We start from the raw sequence: 23,620 nt of genomic DNA, 5'->3' as shown, positions 1-23,620 counted from the left end.
TAGATGGCATGTCCTGGTCAAGCAACTCTGAATAGATACAGGATATTAGATAAAATAAATGGTTTACACCCATGGTCAAATCTTCATCTTTAATTGATTTAACTTTAAATTTCAAAGGTATCAAAATGTAAGGCCAATGTCACAGCATTACTGCATCATTTTGTATCTAGTTGAATTTTTTAATTTATTTTTAAAGATGTCATCTAATGGCCTAATAAATGTAATTGATTTGAATCACAACATGTCAAGGTTATGAGTTTTATTGTCTTCTTGAATGAAGTGAACTGTTATTGTAATGCATTCAGGGGCGTAGCACAAAATTCTGGGCCCTGTAGAAAGGCATTTTCTATGGGCCCACACAGCTATTCATTCTAGCATCTTTTTGGGCCCTCCTCACATGAGGGCCCTGGTACTCAGTCTCCTTTTTTCCCTCAGTCCGACGTCCCTGAATGCATTGACAAAACTGGGAAAAGATTAAACGGAGGCCATTTGTAGAGAGCTGGTAGCAAGTTAACATAGATGAGTGGCACTTTTTTTATCCAAATGCCAGCGATTTGTGGTTGTAGCTAATAGACTTACCCTTTCATGTATTTTGGCAAGTAGGCCTAACTACTGTAACTGGTATTTGGTGGTCCTTCCTAGCCCACCAGTTTTTTCCTTATCTCTGTGACTAAAGTGATTGAAAGTGGTGCCATAGTGATTAACCAAAAGATTGGAGTTAGTCACTTAATGTATTTTTGTAAATACGTTTTTCCACCGGCGTTTTGTTTATATTATGTAACGTTATTGTTAATTATTATTTCCACAGTGAGTTTGTGATGAAATAAGGGAAAAGGTTACTTATTGCATAATTTCCTCATAAACTAATTTTGTCAATGGTAATTAGATGTATATAAGCGTAATCTGATGACCACAATAAAAGGGCATCCACTATACCATATTTCAAAGGTATTAACCCAATGTTAATCATTAAAAATGTACAGCCATCCAAAGTGGATTCTGAACTTCCTAATTTCCTCTGGCTGTGAACGTATCGTAGTAAGCGCCTGACGTCACGTTATGTTTGGCGCTGACATTTATGCAGCTGATCTCCGGTCAGTTTTACAGTGTTTACCATCGATAGATTCAAGGGGCTGACAAACTGCAAACTGAATACAGATCTGTGAACGGAAACGGAAACCGTAACAGCACATACGACGCTTCGCGCGTTTGTCCAAGCTGTTGGCGCCACTGACACAATCCACCGAGTACTGTCAGTGGTAGAAGCATAGAGTTGGCTGTCTTAGTGTACATTTCAGTAAAGTTGTCTTTTTGTAGCTAAACCAACTCCTTACAGACATGACGAAGCTATCAGAGGGTGCGATAGAGGTAAGGCTACGCTTTTCCGTGTAACTAATACGCTAAAACATGATTTTCAAAACGAAAACCTGCCAAAGTTAGTTGTAAGTGCAGTCTTTGTTAAACGTTAGCTGTAGAAGCTAGCTAGCAGTCATTTGTTTGCACTCCGAGCTAGCTAGCTACTTTCTGAAATTAACGTTACCCTAATGTAACATTAGCAATGTTGTTTACGTTCGTTAACTGACAACACATTACAGCCACCTCTCTGTTGTCAGACATAACATTAGTAGAAAGTGAACTTAAAATTAACGTTAGATAATAAAATTGAGTTATCTTTGAGAAAAGAGTAATTTTCGAAATGTTTCCATCTGTAACGTTAACATGATTGAATGTAGAACTTGACCGCAAATGGCTTAACCAGTTAACGCTAACGTTAACCATTTGTTTCTAGGCTCTATCAAATGGCACCGGTGGCAACGACGCAGTGCTTCAGTTGGTGGTGAGTATAAAAAAAAGACTAATATCACACAATCTTTTCTTAACGTTATCGTTTAACCACTAGCTATATCACCGTCACCAACCTTTCCTGTATTTGGTAACAATTAATTGAGCTAAAATGGACAGCGCACACGCACACACCCTCCTTGTCTCCTCAACAGTTGCATTTGTTCGAATCAGATTGAGAAAGCATTCTGCAAACCAAAGCTGAATCTTCAGGGTGGAAAACCTTCTAAAACTAGCTACATTTCAGACCAAGACACAAAACCTATAATTGAAAATACTACAATATTATTAGTTAGTAGCTCTTAAGGGCTGGGTACCACTACACATATTTAACAACAGGAGAGACTCTAGGAAACCGATTCTGTCCTAACATAATGCGGCTCACTGTATAAGAAGTGAAGAGTTTTAACAAAGGAAATAGAATGGACTAACATAGGCAATATCTTATGTACTTCCTTCTTTGAATGTACCATACATCAAACTATACAAAATTAATGCGTTATCTTGTTTGTTTTTCTTTCATTCTGTTTTTCCCTGTTTTATACAACGAATGTTATTACTGTATATTTTTTGTCTTAGAGCTACCCAAGCGTGGGTCACCTCTACTTGTATGCTGTACTGTAGTAGCTCAGTAGAGCATACTTATGAATTGTGTCTCTGTTTTAACATTTACTAATGAATTGTCCTGTTTTTCTTTTCTTTCGTCATGTTTTACTCTGTTTTATATAGCAAATGTTACTACTGTATATCTTTTGTCCTTTTTATTGTAATTTCTACCTGCCTAATGGACTACAAGATGGAAAGCCCTTGGTCTACAATCTGGCACTTTTTAGTGTACTGCTGTACATGTTCATGAAATGTGCATTGTCCTGAAATAATAAATAAAAATAAATAAATGCTGTCATAGGATGCAGAATCAGACGATTAGACAAACATTACATTTGGGAAGACGACCCTTTTTTTTTTATTGAACCGTTTCACTTGTATATCGCCTATTTAAGAACATCCGCAAGATTGATGGAGGAAGCGGTCTACCTCGCTTTCGGGTGATGATGAGCGATGGAGTGCACACACTGTCCTGTAAGTTTTTTTTTTCTTCTTTTGGAGTACATAATAAAAAAAAAAGCAGATTTGGATCGTTAACAGACAATGTGATATGTAAAACAAGTTATTGCAAAATATTGGTGTTTGTTTTGACTGGTTTTATAGGTTTAATTTTCTGATTGTTTATGAACAAATAGTAATGTGGTTGCCAGTATTCAGATGGTAAACCATATTGAAAGATTTTTCTGGATCTTGGATCTCCTAAATAGGTATTATCTATTTAAAACGTGAATGTGGTTGCCATTTAATGTAATGTAGGTTGGGTAGGGTTGCAGACTGGCTGTTTTAGAAGCAGTTATTCTCTTGAATGAACAGCCTGTCTTATTTTCTTTTCTACACATTTGCAGCCTTCATGCTCTCAACGCAGCTGAACTTCATGGCTGAGGAGAACAGACTGGCCCGAACTGCGTATGCATTCTCAAGAAGCATGTAACTAATATACTGAAGGATAAACGGTATGCAGTTTTTCTTTGCATTTATTATCTTCATATCAAGATTTTGCCCACTTTCTGTATAGTTGTGTTAATAATAATAATAATAATAATAATAATAATAATAATAATAATAATAAGCAAATTTAGTAAATGTCTTCCAAAACTAAATGGATACAATGCTATTTTCTGCGGTTATTACAGACGGGTAGTGATCATCTTGGAAATTGAAGTCATCAAGAGTGCTGAAGATGTTGCTGGAAGAATAGGTGAACCCACTCCTTACACTGAGGGTAAGCCTTCAAATCACATTTCATAATATTGGCTACTTACTGAATAATTAATGTTTGTCTTGAAGCAGTGGTTAGTGAATATGTTTATGAAGTGAGATTGATATTTACATATACATCAGTCATAAGTAATCAAGTCACAGTGTCACTGCAGGCTAATACTAATGTCAAATCTTCCTTGCAGGTCAGGGCAAAGGCTCGCAGTCAGCGCCAAACCCTGAAAACCGCCCTCCACTACAGCAGCAAAATAGAAATGAAGGCGAGTGCAGGGTTTTATTTTAACTCTTGAACACAAATTGAAAAGGGTGAACATTCTGAATTTACCTTTTGTTGAAAACACTGTGCACAAACTAGTTCATCAATAACCACAAGAGGGCAGCATTTATCTGCTGTTTTTATAGTTTATGTGACTCAGAGATCTACAGAACACAAGCAATTTTGACAGCCCCATTGAGAAACACTCATTTTTAGCTTTCTCAAGCCTTTCTTGAGAGTTTTTTCATTGTTACCGACACTCAAAATTCTCCGTAGCTCCCCTTTTTCATGTGAACGGTTGGTATCATAAACGTTAACAACTATGAGCATGTGTCTATGGGTAGCTGTCTCTGCCTGTCCCTGTCAATCATTGATTTTTTTTTTTTACGCACAGTAGAATACACAAACAAATGCATAGCAGCACCTGGAGAGTGTATCTTAACCGCATGAACAAACAGATTTATTTTTCAAATGTGTTCATGTCAAAGATAAGCAGTGGATCACAGCAACGCAAATAACTTGGACCAGCAGAGATGTGCAATCCGGCTGTCAGAGGGGTTTTGCAGTCTTCTAGTTTGGGTCATAGCAGGTATTCATCCCTCTAATCTGCCGTGTGGGAATCGAGGTTGTGGCAAGCACCCTCCTCATCAGCACAGTCATTGTTAATTTCTCTGTGTGTGCTGGTTGATCTGGGGGCTTAATTTCCAGAAGTGCAGTGGTTGGCAAAGTGGGAGGACTTAAGTGGACACTTTGAACTCTAATCCTCCACGTGAGACGCACACAAATCAAATGTGCGGCGCTTGTTCAAACGGCAAATCTCAAAGTCAGGCAGCACAGCTCTCCTGGGGAAGAGCAGCTCCAGTTTGTTATAGCATTTCACACTCTGCCCTGATTCTGCAAAATGTGAATCATCCTCACCAAAATGCTGTATCACACATCTCCACCAACTTGACGAGATTTTTGTTTCTTGTAGGATTCTTTCCTCTTGCTTGACTCGAGAGCCAACGGTGGTGAATTTACTTACATTCGTTAGGTATTTCTTTTATGAAACTTTCCTCATGGAGTGAGATAATTACAGTGACCAAGCAGTTGCAATCCAAAGAAATTGGATTTTTGTAATTTGTCTCTGATGAATAATGTATGTGCCACTCTCTTGACTTCTCTCCATCACTGCTCTTCATGGATCATTTATTTCTCTCTTTATTCCTCCGACAGGGAACAAAGGTTTCAATAGAGACTTTGGGAAGAAGGCCCCATCTGCTATGCCCAGTACTCCAGGGGACAGCTCCAAAGTTGTGCCCATTGCCAGCCTCAACCCCTATCAGTCAAAGTGAGTATGTAACCCAGTCAGTGGGAAAAGCCATGTCAGAAGGTTGTGTATTTGCCACGTTTGGGACAGTTACAACCCATCACTGCATAAATTTGTTAAAAAAAACCAGTGTAAGTAAATGCAACAAAAACCTATGAAACACACCAGCAAAACCATGTGAAGTGTTGCATATTAAAGCTAGAAATTGAAGACAACAGAAGGTAGGCACAATATCATGAATGGCAATATAATTTAATGCAATTCTAGTACTAACAGTCCTGCCACATCTTTTTTTTAAGCTTTTGTATTGTCAAGACTATCCAAGAAATGCTGAATCAACTCTGCCTTTAGGAAATATTTTTTGCATTTATCTGTACTAGTGCAGTGGAACGTGCCTGTTCGGTACAATTCAATTGCTTGTCCTGTGCTACTTGCAGCTTTCTCGAGAATCTCTTATCCACACATCTTCACACTTAACACTGCGCTTCCTCCGGTCCTGAGCAATGCTGGAGTACATGCGTCATTTGCTATCAGCTAGCTATTTGCGACCAGTGTATTTCCGGGGAAAAAATTGTTCATTCTAAAAGTTACATCGCGGAGGCTTAAAATGTTTGAGTTTGCTGCAATGCAACGTACATAAGTGTCTAAAGCCCACAAAGGGGCAAATTGTTAAAAGGGTTGAGGTTGGTGAATAAAAGCATAAATTAATACTATAATAATGTGTATGTAGGGTTACATTCTGGGTCCATGAGGGGCTCTCAAATGAACAATGCTGACATAAATAACCTCAGACTTTTCTCTGTCCGATAGGTGGACCATCCGTGCCCGTGTAACCAACAAGAGCAGCATCCGTACATGGAGCAACTCTCGTGGTGATGGCAAACTCTTCTCCATGGAGATTGTGGATGAAAGTGTGAGTGTTACTGTGGTCCCACTGTTATTTTTTTTTTTTATGCTTTTGTAAATTAACAGAATATCATGAGTTTGAAATCCTGTGCTGTCCCTGACCTACTTTTAATATATTAACCACAGTTTATATTTTATTACAGGGAGAGATACGTGTGACTGGTTTCAACCAAGAGGTGGACAAGTTCTTCAGCCTTGTTGAGGTTGGCAAGGTGAGACGCTCCTCCAGATAATGATTCAGTTTGTCGTAATTATCTGTCAAAACAGTTTTTCACTGTGCTGTAAAAGATGGATTTGGCCGCAGACTGTTCTATCAACAGCTGCCAGTACTTTGTGAGTTAAACCACAGAGACTATGAATGAGTCCTCTGCCTGCACTGTAGCCATACAATAAGCGGCTTATGATCATCTGCCAGCCTTTGTTGATCCTCCCGACTGTCTAAAGTCATATCTTGTTTGCACCATTCAGTCAGGTTAAATGCTCCCCATCTCTGATCTCTCTGATTAACACGTGGTTCCTCCATCTGTATGGGCCAGGTCTACTATGTCTCCAAGGGCTCCCTGAAGATTGCCAACAAGCAGTACACATCAGTGAAGAATGACTATGAGATGACTCTCAATGGAGAGTCCAGCATCATCCCCTGTGAAGATGACTGTGATGTTCCTGTGATGCAGTGTGACTTTGTTTCTATCGGTGACCTGGAGAACAGAGAAAAAGATGCCATCGTTGGTAAGGAGCGCAAGTAATGATCTACACAGGCATTTCTGAACCTAACCTGTGTCCTTAAATCCCCAGAACACTGTAACCTATGTTTTTTTATTCTCATGTTCCCTTACTGTATTTTAAGATGAAAATACTGAACAGCCTGCAGCCCCAACTATATATACAAAGACATAGCATACTGTCAAAAATAAGACATAAAGCCCTATACATAGCCCTGAAATTTAGCAGAGTTCAGCTCGAACCTGATGTCTTTATTAGAAAAGTTCAATTAATGTTTCAGGTCACAGACCTCCAAGCACAAGGTTTTGGCTGCTGGCAATTATTATAGGTGCTTTTAGATATGTATAGAGTGAGATAGTGGATGGAATAAATGAGTGGTACTGCCAGCTTTAAACCTTCTAAGTTAAATGTTATAACAAAGAACGGCTGAATAAAACATTTAAGGACTGGCCACGTAAGATGTTAACAAAATCTAGCCTACAGTCCTTACCGGATGAAATATGTGCTGGAGGAATATACATATTGGATCTGTTCATCCCTATTTGGCTTGTTTTCTCTGAAGCCGGCTCAAAGTATTTTTTTTTTTTTTTTTTTAATGGGCCTTAATATGGATAGTTGAAGCCCCTTTTATTCTTCCCAACCAGCCCCTCTTACAAAAAAAGTCTTATCTTGCACTGTAAAATATTGTATACAAATGCTAGTGAGACCAATACATTATTTGAGACTAATTTAGACTTTTACTATTGAGAAACCTTTCAAGCCCTACTACACACTGCCACATTTCGCCCATTTTATGAGACATTAGTTTTGATGTTGTCTTATGTATTTAGTGCCCTAAACTAATGTACAGAGAGCAGAGTTGTGTAACATCGGGTGTGCACAGGGGATTGTTAAAGTCATCACCCCTCTGTGAATGTACCATGCACCAAACTACGGGTAGCTTATGTTTGCATCTGCTATGATTCCTGTTTATGAGTGCCAATGTTTTTCCTTTATAGAGGACTTGGGCTCTATGAGGCCTAAACACATCATAATTCTCTTAAGCAATAGTGTGTTGCAAAAAAGCACTGCCAACCAACAGAAGCTCAGAGCCCAGCTCCTACTGAGGTGTTCCCAAGCAGCCAATAATAAGCTATCATAAGCAGAGGATAAAGTTTGTAGCAGAAAGTAGAGCCGGATATGCTCTGAGGTTAAGGTAATTACATCATACGAGCAGAGAGATAAAAGTGGTATTAATAATACTGATGACAGTAATAGCCTGTAGTGCAGATTGACTTTGGGCCCTGTGGCAAAGCCGATGAGAAAATGAGACCCTGCTGTCACAGGTAAAATGAAGTAGTAATAAGGAGTCTGCTTGTAATTCTTTTAATGAAGACTGCAGCTTGTACTGCTGCTTGAGTCATTTCTCTCCCGCTTACCAGTTGGCATCAAACGATAAGTTTTGTTCCATCATGGTTAATACATTTAAAATCCTTTTTACTCAGCGGGGGAGGGGGTTTATAGACAATGAGTAATGATGGTGATGCCACTATTGCACCTTAACAAACAAATGGCATCTATCATGCTTGATTGCATTAGTCAAAAAAGTATGCTTGATGAAGTACTTCGGTGGAAACAATTAAAGCCGGCCATTTCATGGATTCTCTCCTACATTATGGATGTAAGTGCCCAGTACGCAGGCCAGTGACCTCACACACCTGATTTGAAATAAATGAATCCCTTATTTCCCATGAGCCAATTTGTGTCGGCAGCCATGGGACCTAGAGTGACCTGTGGGCGTAAACACCACAATCAATATTTATGATATGTATATTTGGGAACAATCGGGGGAATTCGTGGTGAAAATAATGTGGTCATAGTCTCCTCAAGACTAAGCTGTATATTAATGCTATCCAGTGTTTTCCCTAGGTTTGTGGAAGACTTAGGTGCAGGGGGTTTAGGGGTCCTCTCTCAAGAAAATGGTACGTTTTTCAATAAAGAATATGTAATTTCACATTATTTAGGACCATTATTATGACCATATCTGTGTCTAAAACGTTGTAAAGCTAAAGCGGATAATAAATAAAACACTCTAAAAGCTTAAAAACAACTTGCTAAACAAAAAGTCCACTGGGGACCAACTACAATTATTAGCTCTGCTAAAAGTTATTAGTAAGTTTTGATGCTCACCGCTTAGGTGGTACCCAAAACGGCTTGGGTGCTGCGCCTAAGCCATATCATGGTAGGGAACACCCTAGGGAATAGAAAAATGGATCCAGTGTCTGCTGCTAATGCAGACTCCCCTTTTTTTTACAGATGTGATTGGAGTGTGCAAGAGTGTGGATGAAGTGACCCGCCTCACCACCAAGTCCAACAGAGAAGTGTCCAAGAGAACGGTCAACCTGATGGACATGTCTGGGAAGCTGGTGACTGTCACGCTGTGGGGAGAAGAAGTGAGTCTTAGCCATTAGATGGAGAGTGAAACGTGTAATAGGGTAGAGGTGTTGTGTCTGGAGCTTTTTTTAATGGCCAGTGAAAATCAAAACCAACCTTGTAATGCATAGACCTGCTTATTGTAATGGTAAAGCTTTGTCTTCAGAACAATTTTCTTTCCAAAGCTAATCATCTGAGAACAACCATTTAGTATAACATACTTTAGCTAAACATAAGCTAGATTTACACATTCAGTGGGTGAACACAATGACATGAGTACCTACAATACAAAAAGCCTGCAATAAATGTGACCTTTGTGAATCTCATTATTTTCAGAAAGGTGTTTAATTAGAGGTTGTTCAACACATTTGCCTCACATCACTGTTCAGCATTTTGAGAAGCGATGGCATTAAATAATGTGCGCAGTGTTTAACAGAGGCATATGTGAATGTTGACTGTATTCCCTGGGTGATGAAGGAGCTGTGCTCCTGCAGTTAATTTTTACCTGTGGCTCAGAGGGACTCTGCTGAGTTTGCCACCATCCCCCCCCTTTCTGACAGGAAGCACAGCGTTCCCTGTTTGTTTGACATATACCCATTTTCCACAGGGACTTCCTGAGGTACACAAGATGTATAGTTTTATAAAGAACAATGGCAATGCCAAAAAGCAAGTATTGGAGATATTTTCCCCCGTCTCTGAAAGCAGTACTGTTGCCCCCCTTCTCTCTCTCTTAGTTTTCCTCAGTTGTTGTCCTCAGGTTATTTCAGTAAAGAGCACTGGAAATCTACGAAACTGAAAATCAAATGACATGACATTTCTTTTGGAATTTTGGAACTGAACTAATAAGAAATGTGTTCATAGTTCCAAACTGCGAGGCTCTAGAGATGGGGATGTCTTGGTCGCTCTAGTCACCACTTTGGTTCAGAATAAAATATCTTAACTGTTGGGTGGATTAAAATTCATGGTCCCCAGATGATGAATCCTACGGATATGGGCTATCCCTAGACATTTCCTCTTGTTCAGTGAAAAAACTCATTCGTACACTCATTCATGTTCCCCACTGGATAAAGTGTAATAACTTTGGTGATCCCTTAACTTCTCATCTTCCATGACCATCATGTCAAAATCTGTTTGTCAGATTATTTGGTTTATGACCAAATGCCTGCAATACTAAATGGCATTCCCATCATTCTCAGCTGTAGCGCTATGCTCAGTGCTAATTAGCAAATCTTAACGTGCTAAACTGAGATGGTAAGCATAATAGCTGCTAATCATCAGAATGTTAACATTGTCATTATGAGCCACCTCACAGCACCATTAGATTCTGTAGGTGCTTTTTCTCGTTGTACGAAGAACCAAGACGTAGCTTGATCTACCAAAAAAAACTGAAGAAATGAAATCCAGACAAATACAAGAGTTATGAGTGTTTGTCCTTTGTCCATATCTCTTGTTTTGTGTAGGCAGAAAAGTTTGAAGCCAATGGACAGCCCATTGTAGCCATTAAGGGGGCAAAGCTTTCAGACTTTGGAGGCCGGTCCCTCTCTGCATCCTTCAGCAGCACCCTGATGATCAACCCCGACATCCCTGAGGCATATAAGCTCCGAGGCTGGTAAGTGAGCCTGACGTTCATAGATAATGCAGTGCAGAAAATTGCTCCTGTGTTCTAGCAATTGCGTACTCATGACAAAGTGTTTTCCTAGAAGGTATGAAACATGGTATACATTTAACGGCTGCAGGCTTTTTCGTATTTATTTCCCCCGCTGTAAACTGTTAACTCTTAAAGTAGAAGAACTCAAAGGATTTAAATGGTTGCAATAGTGCATGCCCTGACTCTCATTATCAAGATTAGTTTTCCCCCATTAGCTGCAATGTGGCGCGTTGCTTCAATTGAAGCATTACATATAAATGGAAATCATAATAAATCTGTGGAAATGCGTTTTTTTATGCCCCTAATCGCCTTTCCAGATTAAATGAAATCCAGACTAATATCTGTGTGATTATGTTGATTGCAGCATTCTTTTTGCCTTGGTGTGTATGTGTGGTTTTGTAGTTTGTTTTCATTTGAACACAGGATTATGTGGAAATTAGCCAAGATAACTTTTGTCTTTTTAAAATCTGAGTGGTTATCTGTGTACATGTTGTCATGCACATTGCACTATAGTTGATTTTTTGTTTAATTTTTTTTAAAGAAGTACTACAGCCAAATGCAGAGTTGTAGGATAGTACACCAACACAATTAAGGCATGTGACTCTATTCCTTGAATATTTCTGGTTGACCTTTTCTACAATGGAATATAGAACATACCTGCAAACTAGTCGCTTTTTGGCGAAAATCGCCGTTTTGAATGGGAAAATGTCATCACGTGAATCGTGTAGATCCGAAGAGTTTTTATTGGGGGCCAATATCCGAGGTGCTATGCGGGTCCCCCCACCCGAATAGCAACTCGGATATTGGTGCCTTATTTAGGTGCCACTTAAATGCCTGCGCTTCTCTCTGATGCTCCGAAAACGGATGTTAGAGGGAACTGAAACATCGCCGTACGGGACGCTAGTTAACACTACACCTGACAGCAGCAAACTCGGCCCTTCTGAGTTTGCAGGTATGATGGAAACATTGAAGACTCAAGCTTTGATCTTTTATTTGGGCTCGTTCCAGTTCTCGATTCCTTATTTTCTAAATTATTACCTCTCCCTGGTGCACAGCATTACCAACCATAATCATGAATGTATGTATTTTGTCAGAGGTAAAAGACTTTTTTTGTTAACTATTTTTAAACCGAGACATCCCCTAGTCGGTGTGTGATGACAAGGTTCATAGGGACACTGATTGATCTGTCCTTATAGAGCCTTCTTAAACAAGCGGTGTGTGCCCCTCCTTGCTGACATGATAGCAAATGTCTGTATTTGTGAGTGGAAATCTAATCGATTCCATCCCAGGAGTTTTATTTATTTACTTCCCAATGCCAGTGCCCGCTCTGCACTGAGGAATAAAAGACAGTAAACAGTTCAAATTTATTTAACGACCAGTCCAATGTAGTCTCTTTTTCTGCCTTGACAAATGTAGCTGTGTGTATTTATAAGTGATCAGAAGACCTGATCTGCATAATCAGAGCAGTGAATGTGACTCTACTTTGCAGGTGAGAAAGAGGCAAATCACAAATTATGCTCAAATATGCCTCCTTTAATCAGTTGTCTTGGCTCACAGAAATATCTGGATGATAGTTTAGCACCAGCATCCGGTTTCTCTGAATATATTTTCTTATTTTAAATTTTGTGATGGGATCATTTTCTATTTGCATTGCGGTAGAAAGTGCTCTATTATCAGTACCACTCCTGGGTCTTCTGCTTTCTTTTACCTGAACACCATTATGGCTGTAATTGCGTTTCCATATCCCTGCTGGAGCATAGACTTTTAATACTTCCTGTGCGCTCTTCTCTTAAATGAAAAAAAGGTTGGTCCCCACATTCTCCCATCACCTCTCACTTGGACAGCCAGAGATAATGACCCTTAAATTCTTATGTTGCTTTATCCACTGCAGAAGAGGTGTTGGCCCATGTGGATCCTCTTTGGACAATGGGTTTCTGCATGTTCGCAGGCATCCGCTAATGAACAGTTTGAAAGTCACAGATGGACGGAGGCCAGACCTGACTCATTACTCTCGATCCATGTGAGAACCGTGGTGAAGAAAAATTTGTTATGCAGCATGTCTGAGAGCTGCGTCCCAGCCAGCCTCATGCTGTGAGGAGGATGAAGACAATAGCCTCCTTAGTTGGTAATCTTTATTTTAAGGCTGCATTACAGCGACGATATCCTGTGATGACAAATAATTTTTTAGTGTGTGCTTTCATTGGAAGACTGCCAGCTGTGTGTTTTGTTGTGCTGCTGAAGTCTAGGTCTCAGGATGGTAGCCGTCCACAAATTGTTCTGTAAGCCAAGATGTGAATTATGGAAAACCAAACAAAGGAGCAAATCAATTTAAACTCTGAATGAATCTTTTGATGATTATTTTTTAATCTCGCAAGAACCCAAAGCTTTTTTCTTCCTCAACCGAACAAAGATATGCCTTCACTGTACAGCCAAGGCTGCTGAAACATCATTGTTTTACTCATGCAGAGGCGTCTTAATTTAATTGTGTTTTGGCGCAGGCCTTTGGGACTTCCTCAAATGAATAGTCTATCCTTGTTGGGCTATTAACTCAAACTCATGCAGAGAATTAATGGTGGCGCTCAGCACTATTCAATGTGCTTATAAATAAGATTGCTGCACTATGCACTAATTATCTTGATCTTGGGTTATTCTGGGGTCTTAGTGTGTTGTAAGTGTGCATGTGCTGCTGTATGCCCTAACCGTATTTTTTATTTATTGACACAGGTTGCCAACTTGACATGAAACCTACACTTAGTTCCTCTTTGTGAAAATGATCAGCGTAAAAATCTAACTTCACATTTTCATCCATCGAGCTGTGAAGATGCAGTTGTCCATTAGGTGGCAACAGCACATTTAGAGATGGTCAGGCTGCCTTTTCCCATACCGTCCCTTTTTTGTTAACCACACTTTGTCATGTTTATTCTTAATGCTTGATGCTGTTAACCTCAGCATTCACCACAGACTCTTTTTACTCACCCAAGTCCAAGATGACATTTTCTGTCTTCCTTATTATGAATCCAGTATTCCACATGTACAGGCCACAGCATATAGATGTGGCAGTAGATATGTCAGCCCAGAAGCAAACAAGCTTTCACACAGCAGTCTAGTGTGCATGATGCCTTAGTATTTAATTGAGTGTTATTTTGGATTCTGGACTGATTGGGGAAAAAAAAAAACGGAATTACTAGCTGATTTACTGGTGTTGAGTTGTTAGCTGAATTGAATTACGGTAGTAACTGACTTACTGAATGTTTCAAACAAAGTGTCTGACAAAGTGAGTAATTCCTCTCTTGTGTGGCTCTTTTCAGTCACTGCTGTTGAAATAGCATTGGGCACTCAACCCCAGATGCTTTACTGGATCTGCAGGGTGGAATACAGAGCTGTCATTTAATTAGCACTAAGTTATTAAGTTAATGTTTTTGTTTGTTTGTCAATACAGCAAAAATGCCCAATTATTTTCCAGTTGCAGATTTGGCATGTATGATAGTAAGCTATATGTCTTTGGGTTTTAGACTGTTGGTTAGACAAAAACAAGCACTTTCAATACTTTAGGTTAGGTTTTGGGAAATTAAAATGGACATTTTTACTATTTTCTGACATTTTATAGACGAAACAATTGATTTGAGAAAACCATGGACAGATTAATCGATAATGAAAATAATTGATAGTTGCAGCCCTATACCAGACAGCCATACAATTTATAACTTCAGTGCTTTTCTAACTCAAGATACTCTGATGGAAGCTACATTTTAGGTTGAAGAACTTACAGAAGGTTTAGGCCAGGTTTACACACACTCAGCCAGTCTGGCGAAAACGCAAGTCTTACTGTTCAATTTTAATGGTGATAGTGTGTTTAGGCTGTGGCGGTGGGGGCCGCAGGGGGGGGGACGAAATAAGTTTAGACGGATTCAGCTTTGGGGAGACGCAAATCAGAGTTCACGCTGCGGTGGCCAATCATGTAATCTTCAATCAGACTTGGCAGTCCGTTTTGAGGCGTTGTGAGAGTCCTTTATGGTAAACAGTAAACATCTCTGCTGCCACAGGAAAGTTAAAAAAAAACAACTATGAGGGTAAAAAACAAAACGCAAACATTTTACTGCCCAGGAGTTTGTATAACAGCTGACTTGTTCCTGCAAAAAGCTCCAGGCCAAAGCACAGTTTCTCTCTCTCTCGGAAATGTTGAGATCTATAAACGATCTGATGGAAAACAATAATTGTTAAATAGTCTACCTGTGCCATGTTGGGGGTTAAAAATCACAACAGGACGTCACACAAACGGGCCATTTAAGTGACACTCCCGCTGCGGCACAACCCTGCGGTGAATTGCTGGACAGACTGATCTAGTCTAGATGAAGCCTTACAAAGCTGTGAACTGTAACCCCTTCTTAAAGAGATTCATAACTTGTCCAATATGATATTTTATTATTTTATTTATTTTATTCATACTGGTATGCTGAGGTCAAATAACAGGTTAGCAGGATGTTCAGTGTGCCTTACTGCACTAAATCCTGTTTTGCAAGAAAAATACTGTAGCATTGCAATAACTTTCCGGTTTGTTTTTCCATGATATACATACTCGGTGGAGCTCTATATATCACAAACTCATTAAAATTCAACTATTGTGACACAGTGGTGAGTTTACTGATGCATGCAGAACTGTCCTAGGGTGTATGAATGACATGTAAACATTAGATTGCTGTATTCTCGCCTTTTATATTCTACAGTGTTCTTACACAAATGTTATAATTGCAGCCTGTGTGATCTGTCCATTATAAGGGGAAATAAACATTTTGCTTTAATTCTTTCAAAATGAGAATAAAGGAAAACGTATGTTCATCCGTGTTTACTAGTGATGCACTGAAATGAAAATTCTTGGCCGAAACCGAAAAAAGAGGAAACCAAGACCGAAACACCGAAAGAAATTAAGCCAATTATTAGTACCATTGCATTTATGGCTATGACTGTGTACTAACTTTACTAAAATCAAGGCATTGCAATTGTGTAAATTAATATTAAAGTTTAATTAAAAAAATATCTAGAAGAAATATGGCTACAATCTGATAGTCACATACAGTAGCCAAGAACAGAATGGCTTACCTATTATTATTATTATTATTATTATTATTATTATTATTATTATTATTATTATTTGAGGCACTTTCTTGCAGGATTTCACTGAACATACAGTACAGGCCAAAAGTTTGGACACACCTCATTCAATGTGTTTCTGAGTATTTACATTGTAGATTCTCACTGAAGGCATCAAAACTATGAATGAACACATATGGAATTATGTACTTAACAAAAAAGTGTGAAATAACTGAAAACATGTCTTATATTTTAGATTCCTCAAAGTAGCCACCCTTTGCTTTTTTTGATAACTCAGCAAACCCTTGGTGTTCTCTCAATGAGCTTCATGAGGTAGTCACCTGAAATGGTTTTCACTTCACAGGTGTGCTTTGTCAGGGTTAATTAGTGGAATTTTTTCCCTTATTAATAAAAATGCAAAGGGTGGCTACTTTGAAGAATCTAAAATATAAGACATGTTTTCAGTTATTTCACACTTTTTTGTTAAGTACATAATTCCATATGTGTTCATTCATAGTTTTGATGCCTTCAGTGAGAATCTACAATGTAAATAGTCATGAAAATAAAAAGGAAACGCATTGAATGAGAAGGTGTGTCCAAACTTTTGGCCTGTACTCTATCAGACAACGAGGGTGCATGCCCCTCATCTGGTGCAGAGAGAAGAGTCTTTATTTATTTATTTTTTTCTGCGCTCTGATCTCCTCCTGCGCTGGGTGCTGCTCCGTGCGCGCTCCGTCTCCACGCGGGTTCTCCGCATCCATTGCGGCCTGGATCATTTCTCATGCGCCCTGCTTTATTTCTGCATCCAAGTAATGGTCTTTATAACGCGGATCAAGTACAGTCGCGATGAAGTGCAGAGGATCCGAATAGATCTCACTGAAACGTGTGCTGACAGACTCTAAGAGTGTACTTTTCATTGTTTTCACTCCGTGGTCCGTCTCAACCTCTTTGCTTAGGAGACGCTTTGCAGGTGGAACGGATCGGGTACTGACACACGTGCAGGTCGCGGTTTCTGTTTGCGTCATCACAACATTTTTGGCCGTATTGTTTCGGTGATAAAAGTATTTTGGCCGAAAATGCCCTTTTGGGCCATTTTCGGCCGAAAGTTTTCGGTGGCCGAATATTCGGTGCATCCCTAGTGTTTACATTAGATGAAACAACTTCTGTGGTGTTATTTAAGTTACTGGTAGCTCACTCTTTGACCACATGTCACTCACTTCAGATGAAGTGGCTCCCACCATGTGACACACAACATGGAGTAATTGTGTTTGTGGTGTATTTGCATAAAACTTTTAGCCCAGAGCCGAGAACACTGCTTACTGAGACTTTCCCATCATCCCCTCATGCCTCTTGCCTCTTGCTCTGACACATCTCTGCTCCTAGCCTGTCCTTGTTCATTGACACACTGACATTTGACTTGTCTATGGCATGCACATGCATGTCTGCCAACCTCCAGTCTTCTATCTCGGTGTTCCTGCAGATAGTTTGTCTCACTGAAGCCACGCTAAGCTAAGCTGGGATCTGCCTGCTTACAGTTGACTGTTGCACATTTTCTGCCAGGTCTAATTTGTCCTCTTTTTGTCTCCTTCATCACGATCGCTGTCAGCCGTGCCATTTCTGGCATTTTCCTGTGCTCCTCACCGTGTCTATGATTAACAGCAGCAGGTCCAAACCTGGATGCTGTCACAGGGGTTTCTCGTTGAGTGTCTTACAGTCCTTTTGGGTACCTGTCAAATCAGATGTCCAGATCAGCCACGTAACACACCAGCCTTTCTAGTCTGCAGTCTTATCTTCTTCTTTTTTTTTTAAATGCAATGCATTTTTAATTATCTCAGCTATTTTGTAACTGCATTGTTCTCCTCTGTAAAACCTCTGTCTTTGGAGAGAGGTTGAGCCATGATAGAAAATTGCATCTCCATTTTTTGTCTTGATTTGATTTGTCAAAATACATTTTGTCTGATTTGATCTGTCATATCTTTTTTCAAATTCCTAACTGGGTGCAGGCACAATTAAAGCAGAGCAGTGCAGGTACACCAGTGAGCATTCTGGTGCCAACAAAGATTTGCTCACATTTGTCAATAGGTGTGAGAAATTGGCAGCCTGTGTGTTGCTTTGGCCACCGTCTGAACGGTTAATGGGGAAATTTTCAATTAGTCATGCCTCCAGGAGCAAGGCATGCCCTCGCTGTATTTACAACCCGACCTCCCCATTGTGCGCCACTCTGCCTTGTGGCCAACAGATTAGTAAGCTCTATTGATCCCTCTGACCATTTTAAACTGTTACACCCCCCCCCCTCAACTGCATTTTACCTCCACCCATCTTTCTTCTCCTTCTACCCTTCTATCCCTCTTCTTCTTCCTATTGTCTTCCCTGAATTACCGAGAACATTGGGAGAAAATGGGTTCCTGATATCCCCGTAAGAGCCCTGACCCTGGCCAGCTCATCTGTCCCTCTGCTGTTGATTCATTTCACAAGCCTCTCAGCTTGCCTTGCTCTCAGATGAGGCATCCTTGCTTTGACAAACACAAATGGATGCTCTGCCTGGGACAATCATTTTTTGTTTTTTAAGCCAACTGTTAAATGCACAGCATGCAGTCTGATGAAGGTCATGTAAACAGCAGAGTATTGTCTCCTGCTCTGGTTTGGATGTATAGAAAAATAAAACAAAAAGTCCAAAAGTAGGCCTCAGCATACCAACATCATTAATCTATCAAGTGGAAAAAATTATTCTAGGTAAATGTGGTACTGTACTGTATGATTTATTTACTAAAATATATATAATAATCTAGCATTTAAGACAATTTCTTTTTGTGTGAAGTGAAAAGGCCAAATATTCCACTTCTCAAATGTGAATTAGCTGTAGTCCTACAGCTATATTTGGTTGACTGTGACTAAGTATTTGTTCTTTTTCACATAGGTATGACAAGGAGGGTCATGCCATGGATGGACAGTCTCTGACAGAGGTGAAAGGCAGCGGGGGAGGACTAACCAACTGGAAGACTCTGTCTGACGTTAAGACGGAGCACCTGGGACATGGTGACAAGGTATACACATGCTCAGCTTTGCCTTGATGCACTCAAACATTCAAGATATGGTAACCCCAGACATATTGTTATTCAAGGATGATCCTATGAAGATATACAAGGACAAACTGCAAGACTGGCATTGAATTCCAAACAACAGATATAAAAGTGCTCGCAGTCAAGCTGCATTTGTTATTGGAAAAACCCATGGTACACAATGCGTGTCTCTACAGTCTGGCTACAATGTAACCTTGTCACTCGTAGCTTTGCTTTGCGACGGTACTTTTAGCTGAGAGCCAACGTGATGAATCTTCATAATCATTGACTCATATAATCACTGCACCACCGGGTATGTGTGCTTAAAAATCGCACTCTGATCTTCTGCTCATTAATCACCCTGTATTGTGGGTGTCCTCTCACAGTCTTTGGTGTATGTTCATGGTGAAAGTCACATTTATCTCTAGTATTGATTACTAATATTGCATAGGCTCTATTATTTGCCCTCTGTAATGAAATTACTGCCCTCGGAAGTAAAGTAATATGTGTTCTTTAAATTCCCCCTTTTTTCATTTATACTGTGCAGGGAAATTGTGCTCACAGAAGTGTATAAACTGTCTAGAGCAGATAATGTGACCTGTGTGGCGATCTTAACTTGTGTAATTTAATATAATTTAACATGCTCCGCATTAGAAATCATCACAGTATGATGAGAATATCCCGTTAAGACTAGGACACTTAATGCAAGGGATTATGATAGGGCAACAAAAGACACAAGAAGAACAATTTTGCTCTATTTTCTATTTGGAAGCTCAAAAAAGATGTGAGGGCCCATAATTCCTTAGAAAACAAAGAAAAATGCAAAAATACATAGATTAAACCAAAGTAGCCATTATCTGTAAGTCTCAATTAAGTGAATTTCAAACCCCAAATCCTGACTGTTACCATTAGCCTTCTGTCAGGTGAAGGGCTTCTCGTGGCATTGGCTCCCTGCTGTTCAGGAGGAAAGGTTTGACCTTAGGCTATGGCGACTCTTGCTTCTCATCAGCATGGCGTGTGATAAGGCCTGGTACTGACAAAGGAGTTGAGCCAAGGCCACCCTCAACCCCTCTGAGACATCCCGTACACAGGGGCATGGAGGTCAGCCCCCTCTTACCAAAGCCTGTTGCAATTATTTGTGCCTGTCACAAAGACTTTGTGTCACAATCACAATCTCAAGTTTCCACGTTGCTCCCGTGCCCTCTCTGACAGTAAGTGGTCACCCTCCTCTCGTTGGCTTGACACTGCATTTGTAAAGGCCTCTGACAGTGGCTAGAAACAAGTTCTTCTGTCATCTTCAGCCCTGGTCAGTCACACACTAATTGAAGAGGTTTTAACTTGATTAATTGCACCTCCTTTTGAAAAAAAACAGAGGTTGATGTCTGGGTTGTTTTTGGTAAATCAAATCGGTAATTAAAAAAACAGCCAGTGGCTCCTGGTGTGGGCACAGGATGATTTTCTCTTATTTTGTTGCTGTCATTCACTACATGTAAGGGCTTTTTAGTTATAAAAATCAATAGACTTGTTTTGGAAGTTAATTGGGGTTGAATGCCTTTCGCATACTAACGCAATGATAGGGTTAGTAGGAGGGGGGAAGGGTGGTGGGGTTTTAGGGTGCAACAACTATCTTGTACATTAGGGCCTGCCAACTCTTCCAGAGGAGGAGAGGTAATGTGACTCATCTGCAAACATGTTGAAACTTTCCCCCTACATTTAAGCACATCCAGAGCTGCTTCTTGTATTAATCTATTTTTATCTAATGTGAAATTCATGTCACTTGGTTGGGGGTTTTCCATTCCGACTAGGAATGTTTCCTGAAGGCTGTTTATGTGCAGCCGATTTCAAAAGTCTGCCTGTTTCCCCCCCACAAGCGCAGCAGCTCGCTAACTAGTTTGCATTTGTGTCAGAGCCATTAGAATTCTGGTTGGGAGTGTAACTTCTGCATCTGCTACACAAATGTCGCTTTCTGACTGTTTGCATACACCATTACATGTTACTTAAAATGTCATCTTAATGTTAATGCCATGCTGTTTTATTCCTGGTTTTCAGCAGTCAACATATTTAACATACAAAGCACAAAGGTCGAGAGAGAGAAGACATTGAGCAAGCAGCACATTCCAGTAACATTATTCTGCACTGAACCTTTTGTTTATATGCATCTTTGTTTGTTTATATTCCCTTTTAGGCCGACTATTACACCTGCATAGCTACCATAGTGTACCTGCGTAAGGAAAACTGCCTTTACCAGGCCTGTCCCAGCCAGGAATGCAACAAAAAAGTGGTAGACCAACATAATGGCATGTTCCGCTGTGAAAAGTGTGACAAAGAGTTCCCCAACTTCAAGTACCGCCTCATCCTTTCAGTAAGTGACTAAGTGGTGGCTTCCCTAAAACTTTTCCAGTTGTGCCACACATGCACTCCCATACAAGCATCAGGGTTCGTACGGGTGCCTGAAATCCTTGAAATTGCTTGAATTTTGATGTTGTGTTTTCAAGGTTTGAAAAGTGCTTGAATTTTGGATAAAATGCTTGAAATTGTAACTGTATTTCTTTCACAACAAATACCTATCTGACTGAATTGGTCGTTTATTAAATGTAGAAATAAAATGTTGGAGAGCCTAAAATTACACCTGCTCGCTTGTGCATGTGTGACTGCGATCTGCCACCACGCCAAGACCCCCTCCTAGGAAGCAGCTTGATTGATTGGGGTAAGGCATTTCACCTCGAGAGGTTAAGGTTAGGATAGCCAATTGGTCAGGGGATAGGACCTGTACAAATGGGTTTACGTTACCTTGCGTAAACATCATGGACACCTGGCCAATAAATGCTATCGAAGGGCGGGTATTGGCGTGGCCATAGTGGGATTCATAATATCACTGCCGGCAGGTTGTCGTTTCAATGAATGTTGGTGATGAAAAATACAAATTATGGATTAAACGGGGACAAACCCTACGAGTTGCCTCTTGTAAATCTGCAAAAAAGACTTGCAGCTTTTTACTATGGGCGAGTCTGTGCTCTCAAGTCACATTAAGTAAGTTTCAAGTAAGCCAACTCAAGTAGCCTACTGTACACGTTAGCGCCAGTTAACGCCTATTTGTTGACGCTAGTAACTTATAGCTAAGAATTCGCAGGCTAAGTGACTGAGAGTACTTTGTGTGATAATGTAATGTAAGTATTGTATGTCTGTTATAGCAAGTTCATTTGTGGAATATGCAATGAATATAGTCAAAGTTACATCACAGTAACGTTAACTACCCACAAATTAAAACCTGCTAACGTTAGCCCGGTTGCATATCAACAATCGTTGATTGCTGAATAGAAATAGTGTCAGATGGAGTGTCATACAAGTAGCCTACTGTAAGGTTGAGGATGGCCTTATTTACACTGCTCTCTTCCAGTAGATAAATGTATATGTCTTGGCAATGAAATATATTTATTTTTCAATTAATATATCAGGCGGGTGCCTGTGCACTGTCAGTCTTCTGGGTTATAATTGAAATACAGGTCTCAGATTTAGTTCAAACCTTGTATATATCAAGAATGTGTCCCAAAACCAAGGCCTGTAAAATATTTCTGTTCAAATCCTATGTCTTCGTAGTTTTTAAATTACTTCAGTTTTACAGCCTGAAAATCACATTATCTGGGAAGCAATATTTGGACATTAATTCATAGGCAGCCCAAACTTTGTAGGGTGGAAGACAAACATGTCAATATGACTGAACCATTACAAGTTTTTACAGCATGCCCTAGATTTGGAAAAAAAATGGTGAAAAGACTGACGACTTATTGGGAATTTAGCTTAGTCACCGTAACCCCCAGAGTTAGACAAGTCGATACATACCCTTCTCATCTCTTTGCGTGCTGTAATACTGTCTGACGGCTCCAGCGGCATCAGGCCAGCACAGAATATGCAGGTGACTGGTTCCAGTAATCCTACTGCTCCGAATAAGTGACAAAATAATGCCAACATGTTCCTATTTACATGTTGTGATTTATAGAGTCACAGCGTGTACAAAAAACAACGTAACATGAGACACAGCCGTCTTCTAACTGTAAACAAACCGGGATCTATATTCTCAGGGGGAAGAATATAGTACTTGCGGCGGAGGGATATGCGCCGCAAGCGCCTGTCTGAGAATATAGTTCCCGGTTTGTTTACTGTTAGAAGATGGCTGTGTCTCATGTTACGTTTTTGTACACACTATACTATACTACAAATCACAACATGTAAATAGGAACATGTTGGTATTATTTGTCACTTGTCACAATTCGAGCAGTTAGGCTAGTTGGAACCAGTTACCTGCAGGATCTGTGCTGGGCTAAGCTAATGCTGGAACCGTCAGACAGCGTTACAGCACGAGATGAGAAGGGTATGTATCAACTTGTCTTACTCTGGGGGTTACGGTGAATAAGCTAAATTCCCAATAAGTCGGCGTGTTCCTTTAAGGGTAGCATAAACTTTGAGCAAAATCTAAGAGGCTGCACCAACAGTTTTCCTGGATTGTGACCCAGAATGACCCAGCTGCATGTTATTTGGCTCAGATCCTCCCACTC

General features: G+C 40.0%; 1 protein-coding gene across 1 annotated transcript in view; it reads left to right on the top strand.

Moving 5' to 3' along the window:
* Positions 1 to 1,200: 1,200 nt before the first annotated feature.
* The window catches only part of rpa1 (replication protein A1), a 32,854-nt gene continuing 10,434 nt past the window's right edge, over positions 1,201 to 23,620 (top strand). The window contains 15 exon segments of the mRNA XM_039818908.1: positions 1,201 to 1,368; positions 1,790 to 1,837; positions 2,844 to 2,922; positions 3,294 to 3,344; positions 3,347 to 3,401; positions 3,582 to 3,670; positions 3,852 to 3,926; positions 5,138 to 5,252; positions 6,042 to 6,144; positions 6,281 to 6,349; positions 6,674 to 6,866; positions 9,156 to 9,292; positions 10,733 to 10,881; positions 18,926 to 19,052; positions 21,253 to 21,429. Coding sequence (XP_039674842.1) covers positions 1,339 to 1,368; positions 1,790 to 1,837; positions 2,844 to 2,922; positions 3,294 to 3,344; positions 3,347 to 3,401; positions 3,582 to 3,670; positions 3,852 to 3,926; positions 5,138 to 5,252; positions 6,042 to 6,144; positions 6,281 to 6,349; positions 6,674 to 6,866; positions 9,156 to 9,292; positions 10,733 to 10,881; positions 18,926 to 19,052; positions 21,253 to 21,429 — 1,497 coding nt within the window. The 5' untranslated portion in view covers positions 1,201 to 1,338.

Source organism: Perca fluviatilis, chromosome 2, assembly GCF_010015445.1.
Source record: "Perca fluviatilis chromosome 2, GENO_Pfluv_1.0, whole genome shotgun sequence".
NCBI classification, from domain to species: domain Eukaryota; kingdom Metazoa; phylum Chordata; class Actinopteri; order Perciformes; family Percidae; genus Perca; species Perca fluviatilis.
This window is presented reverse-complemented; position numbering and strand designations above follow the sequence as displayed.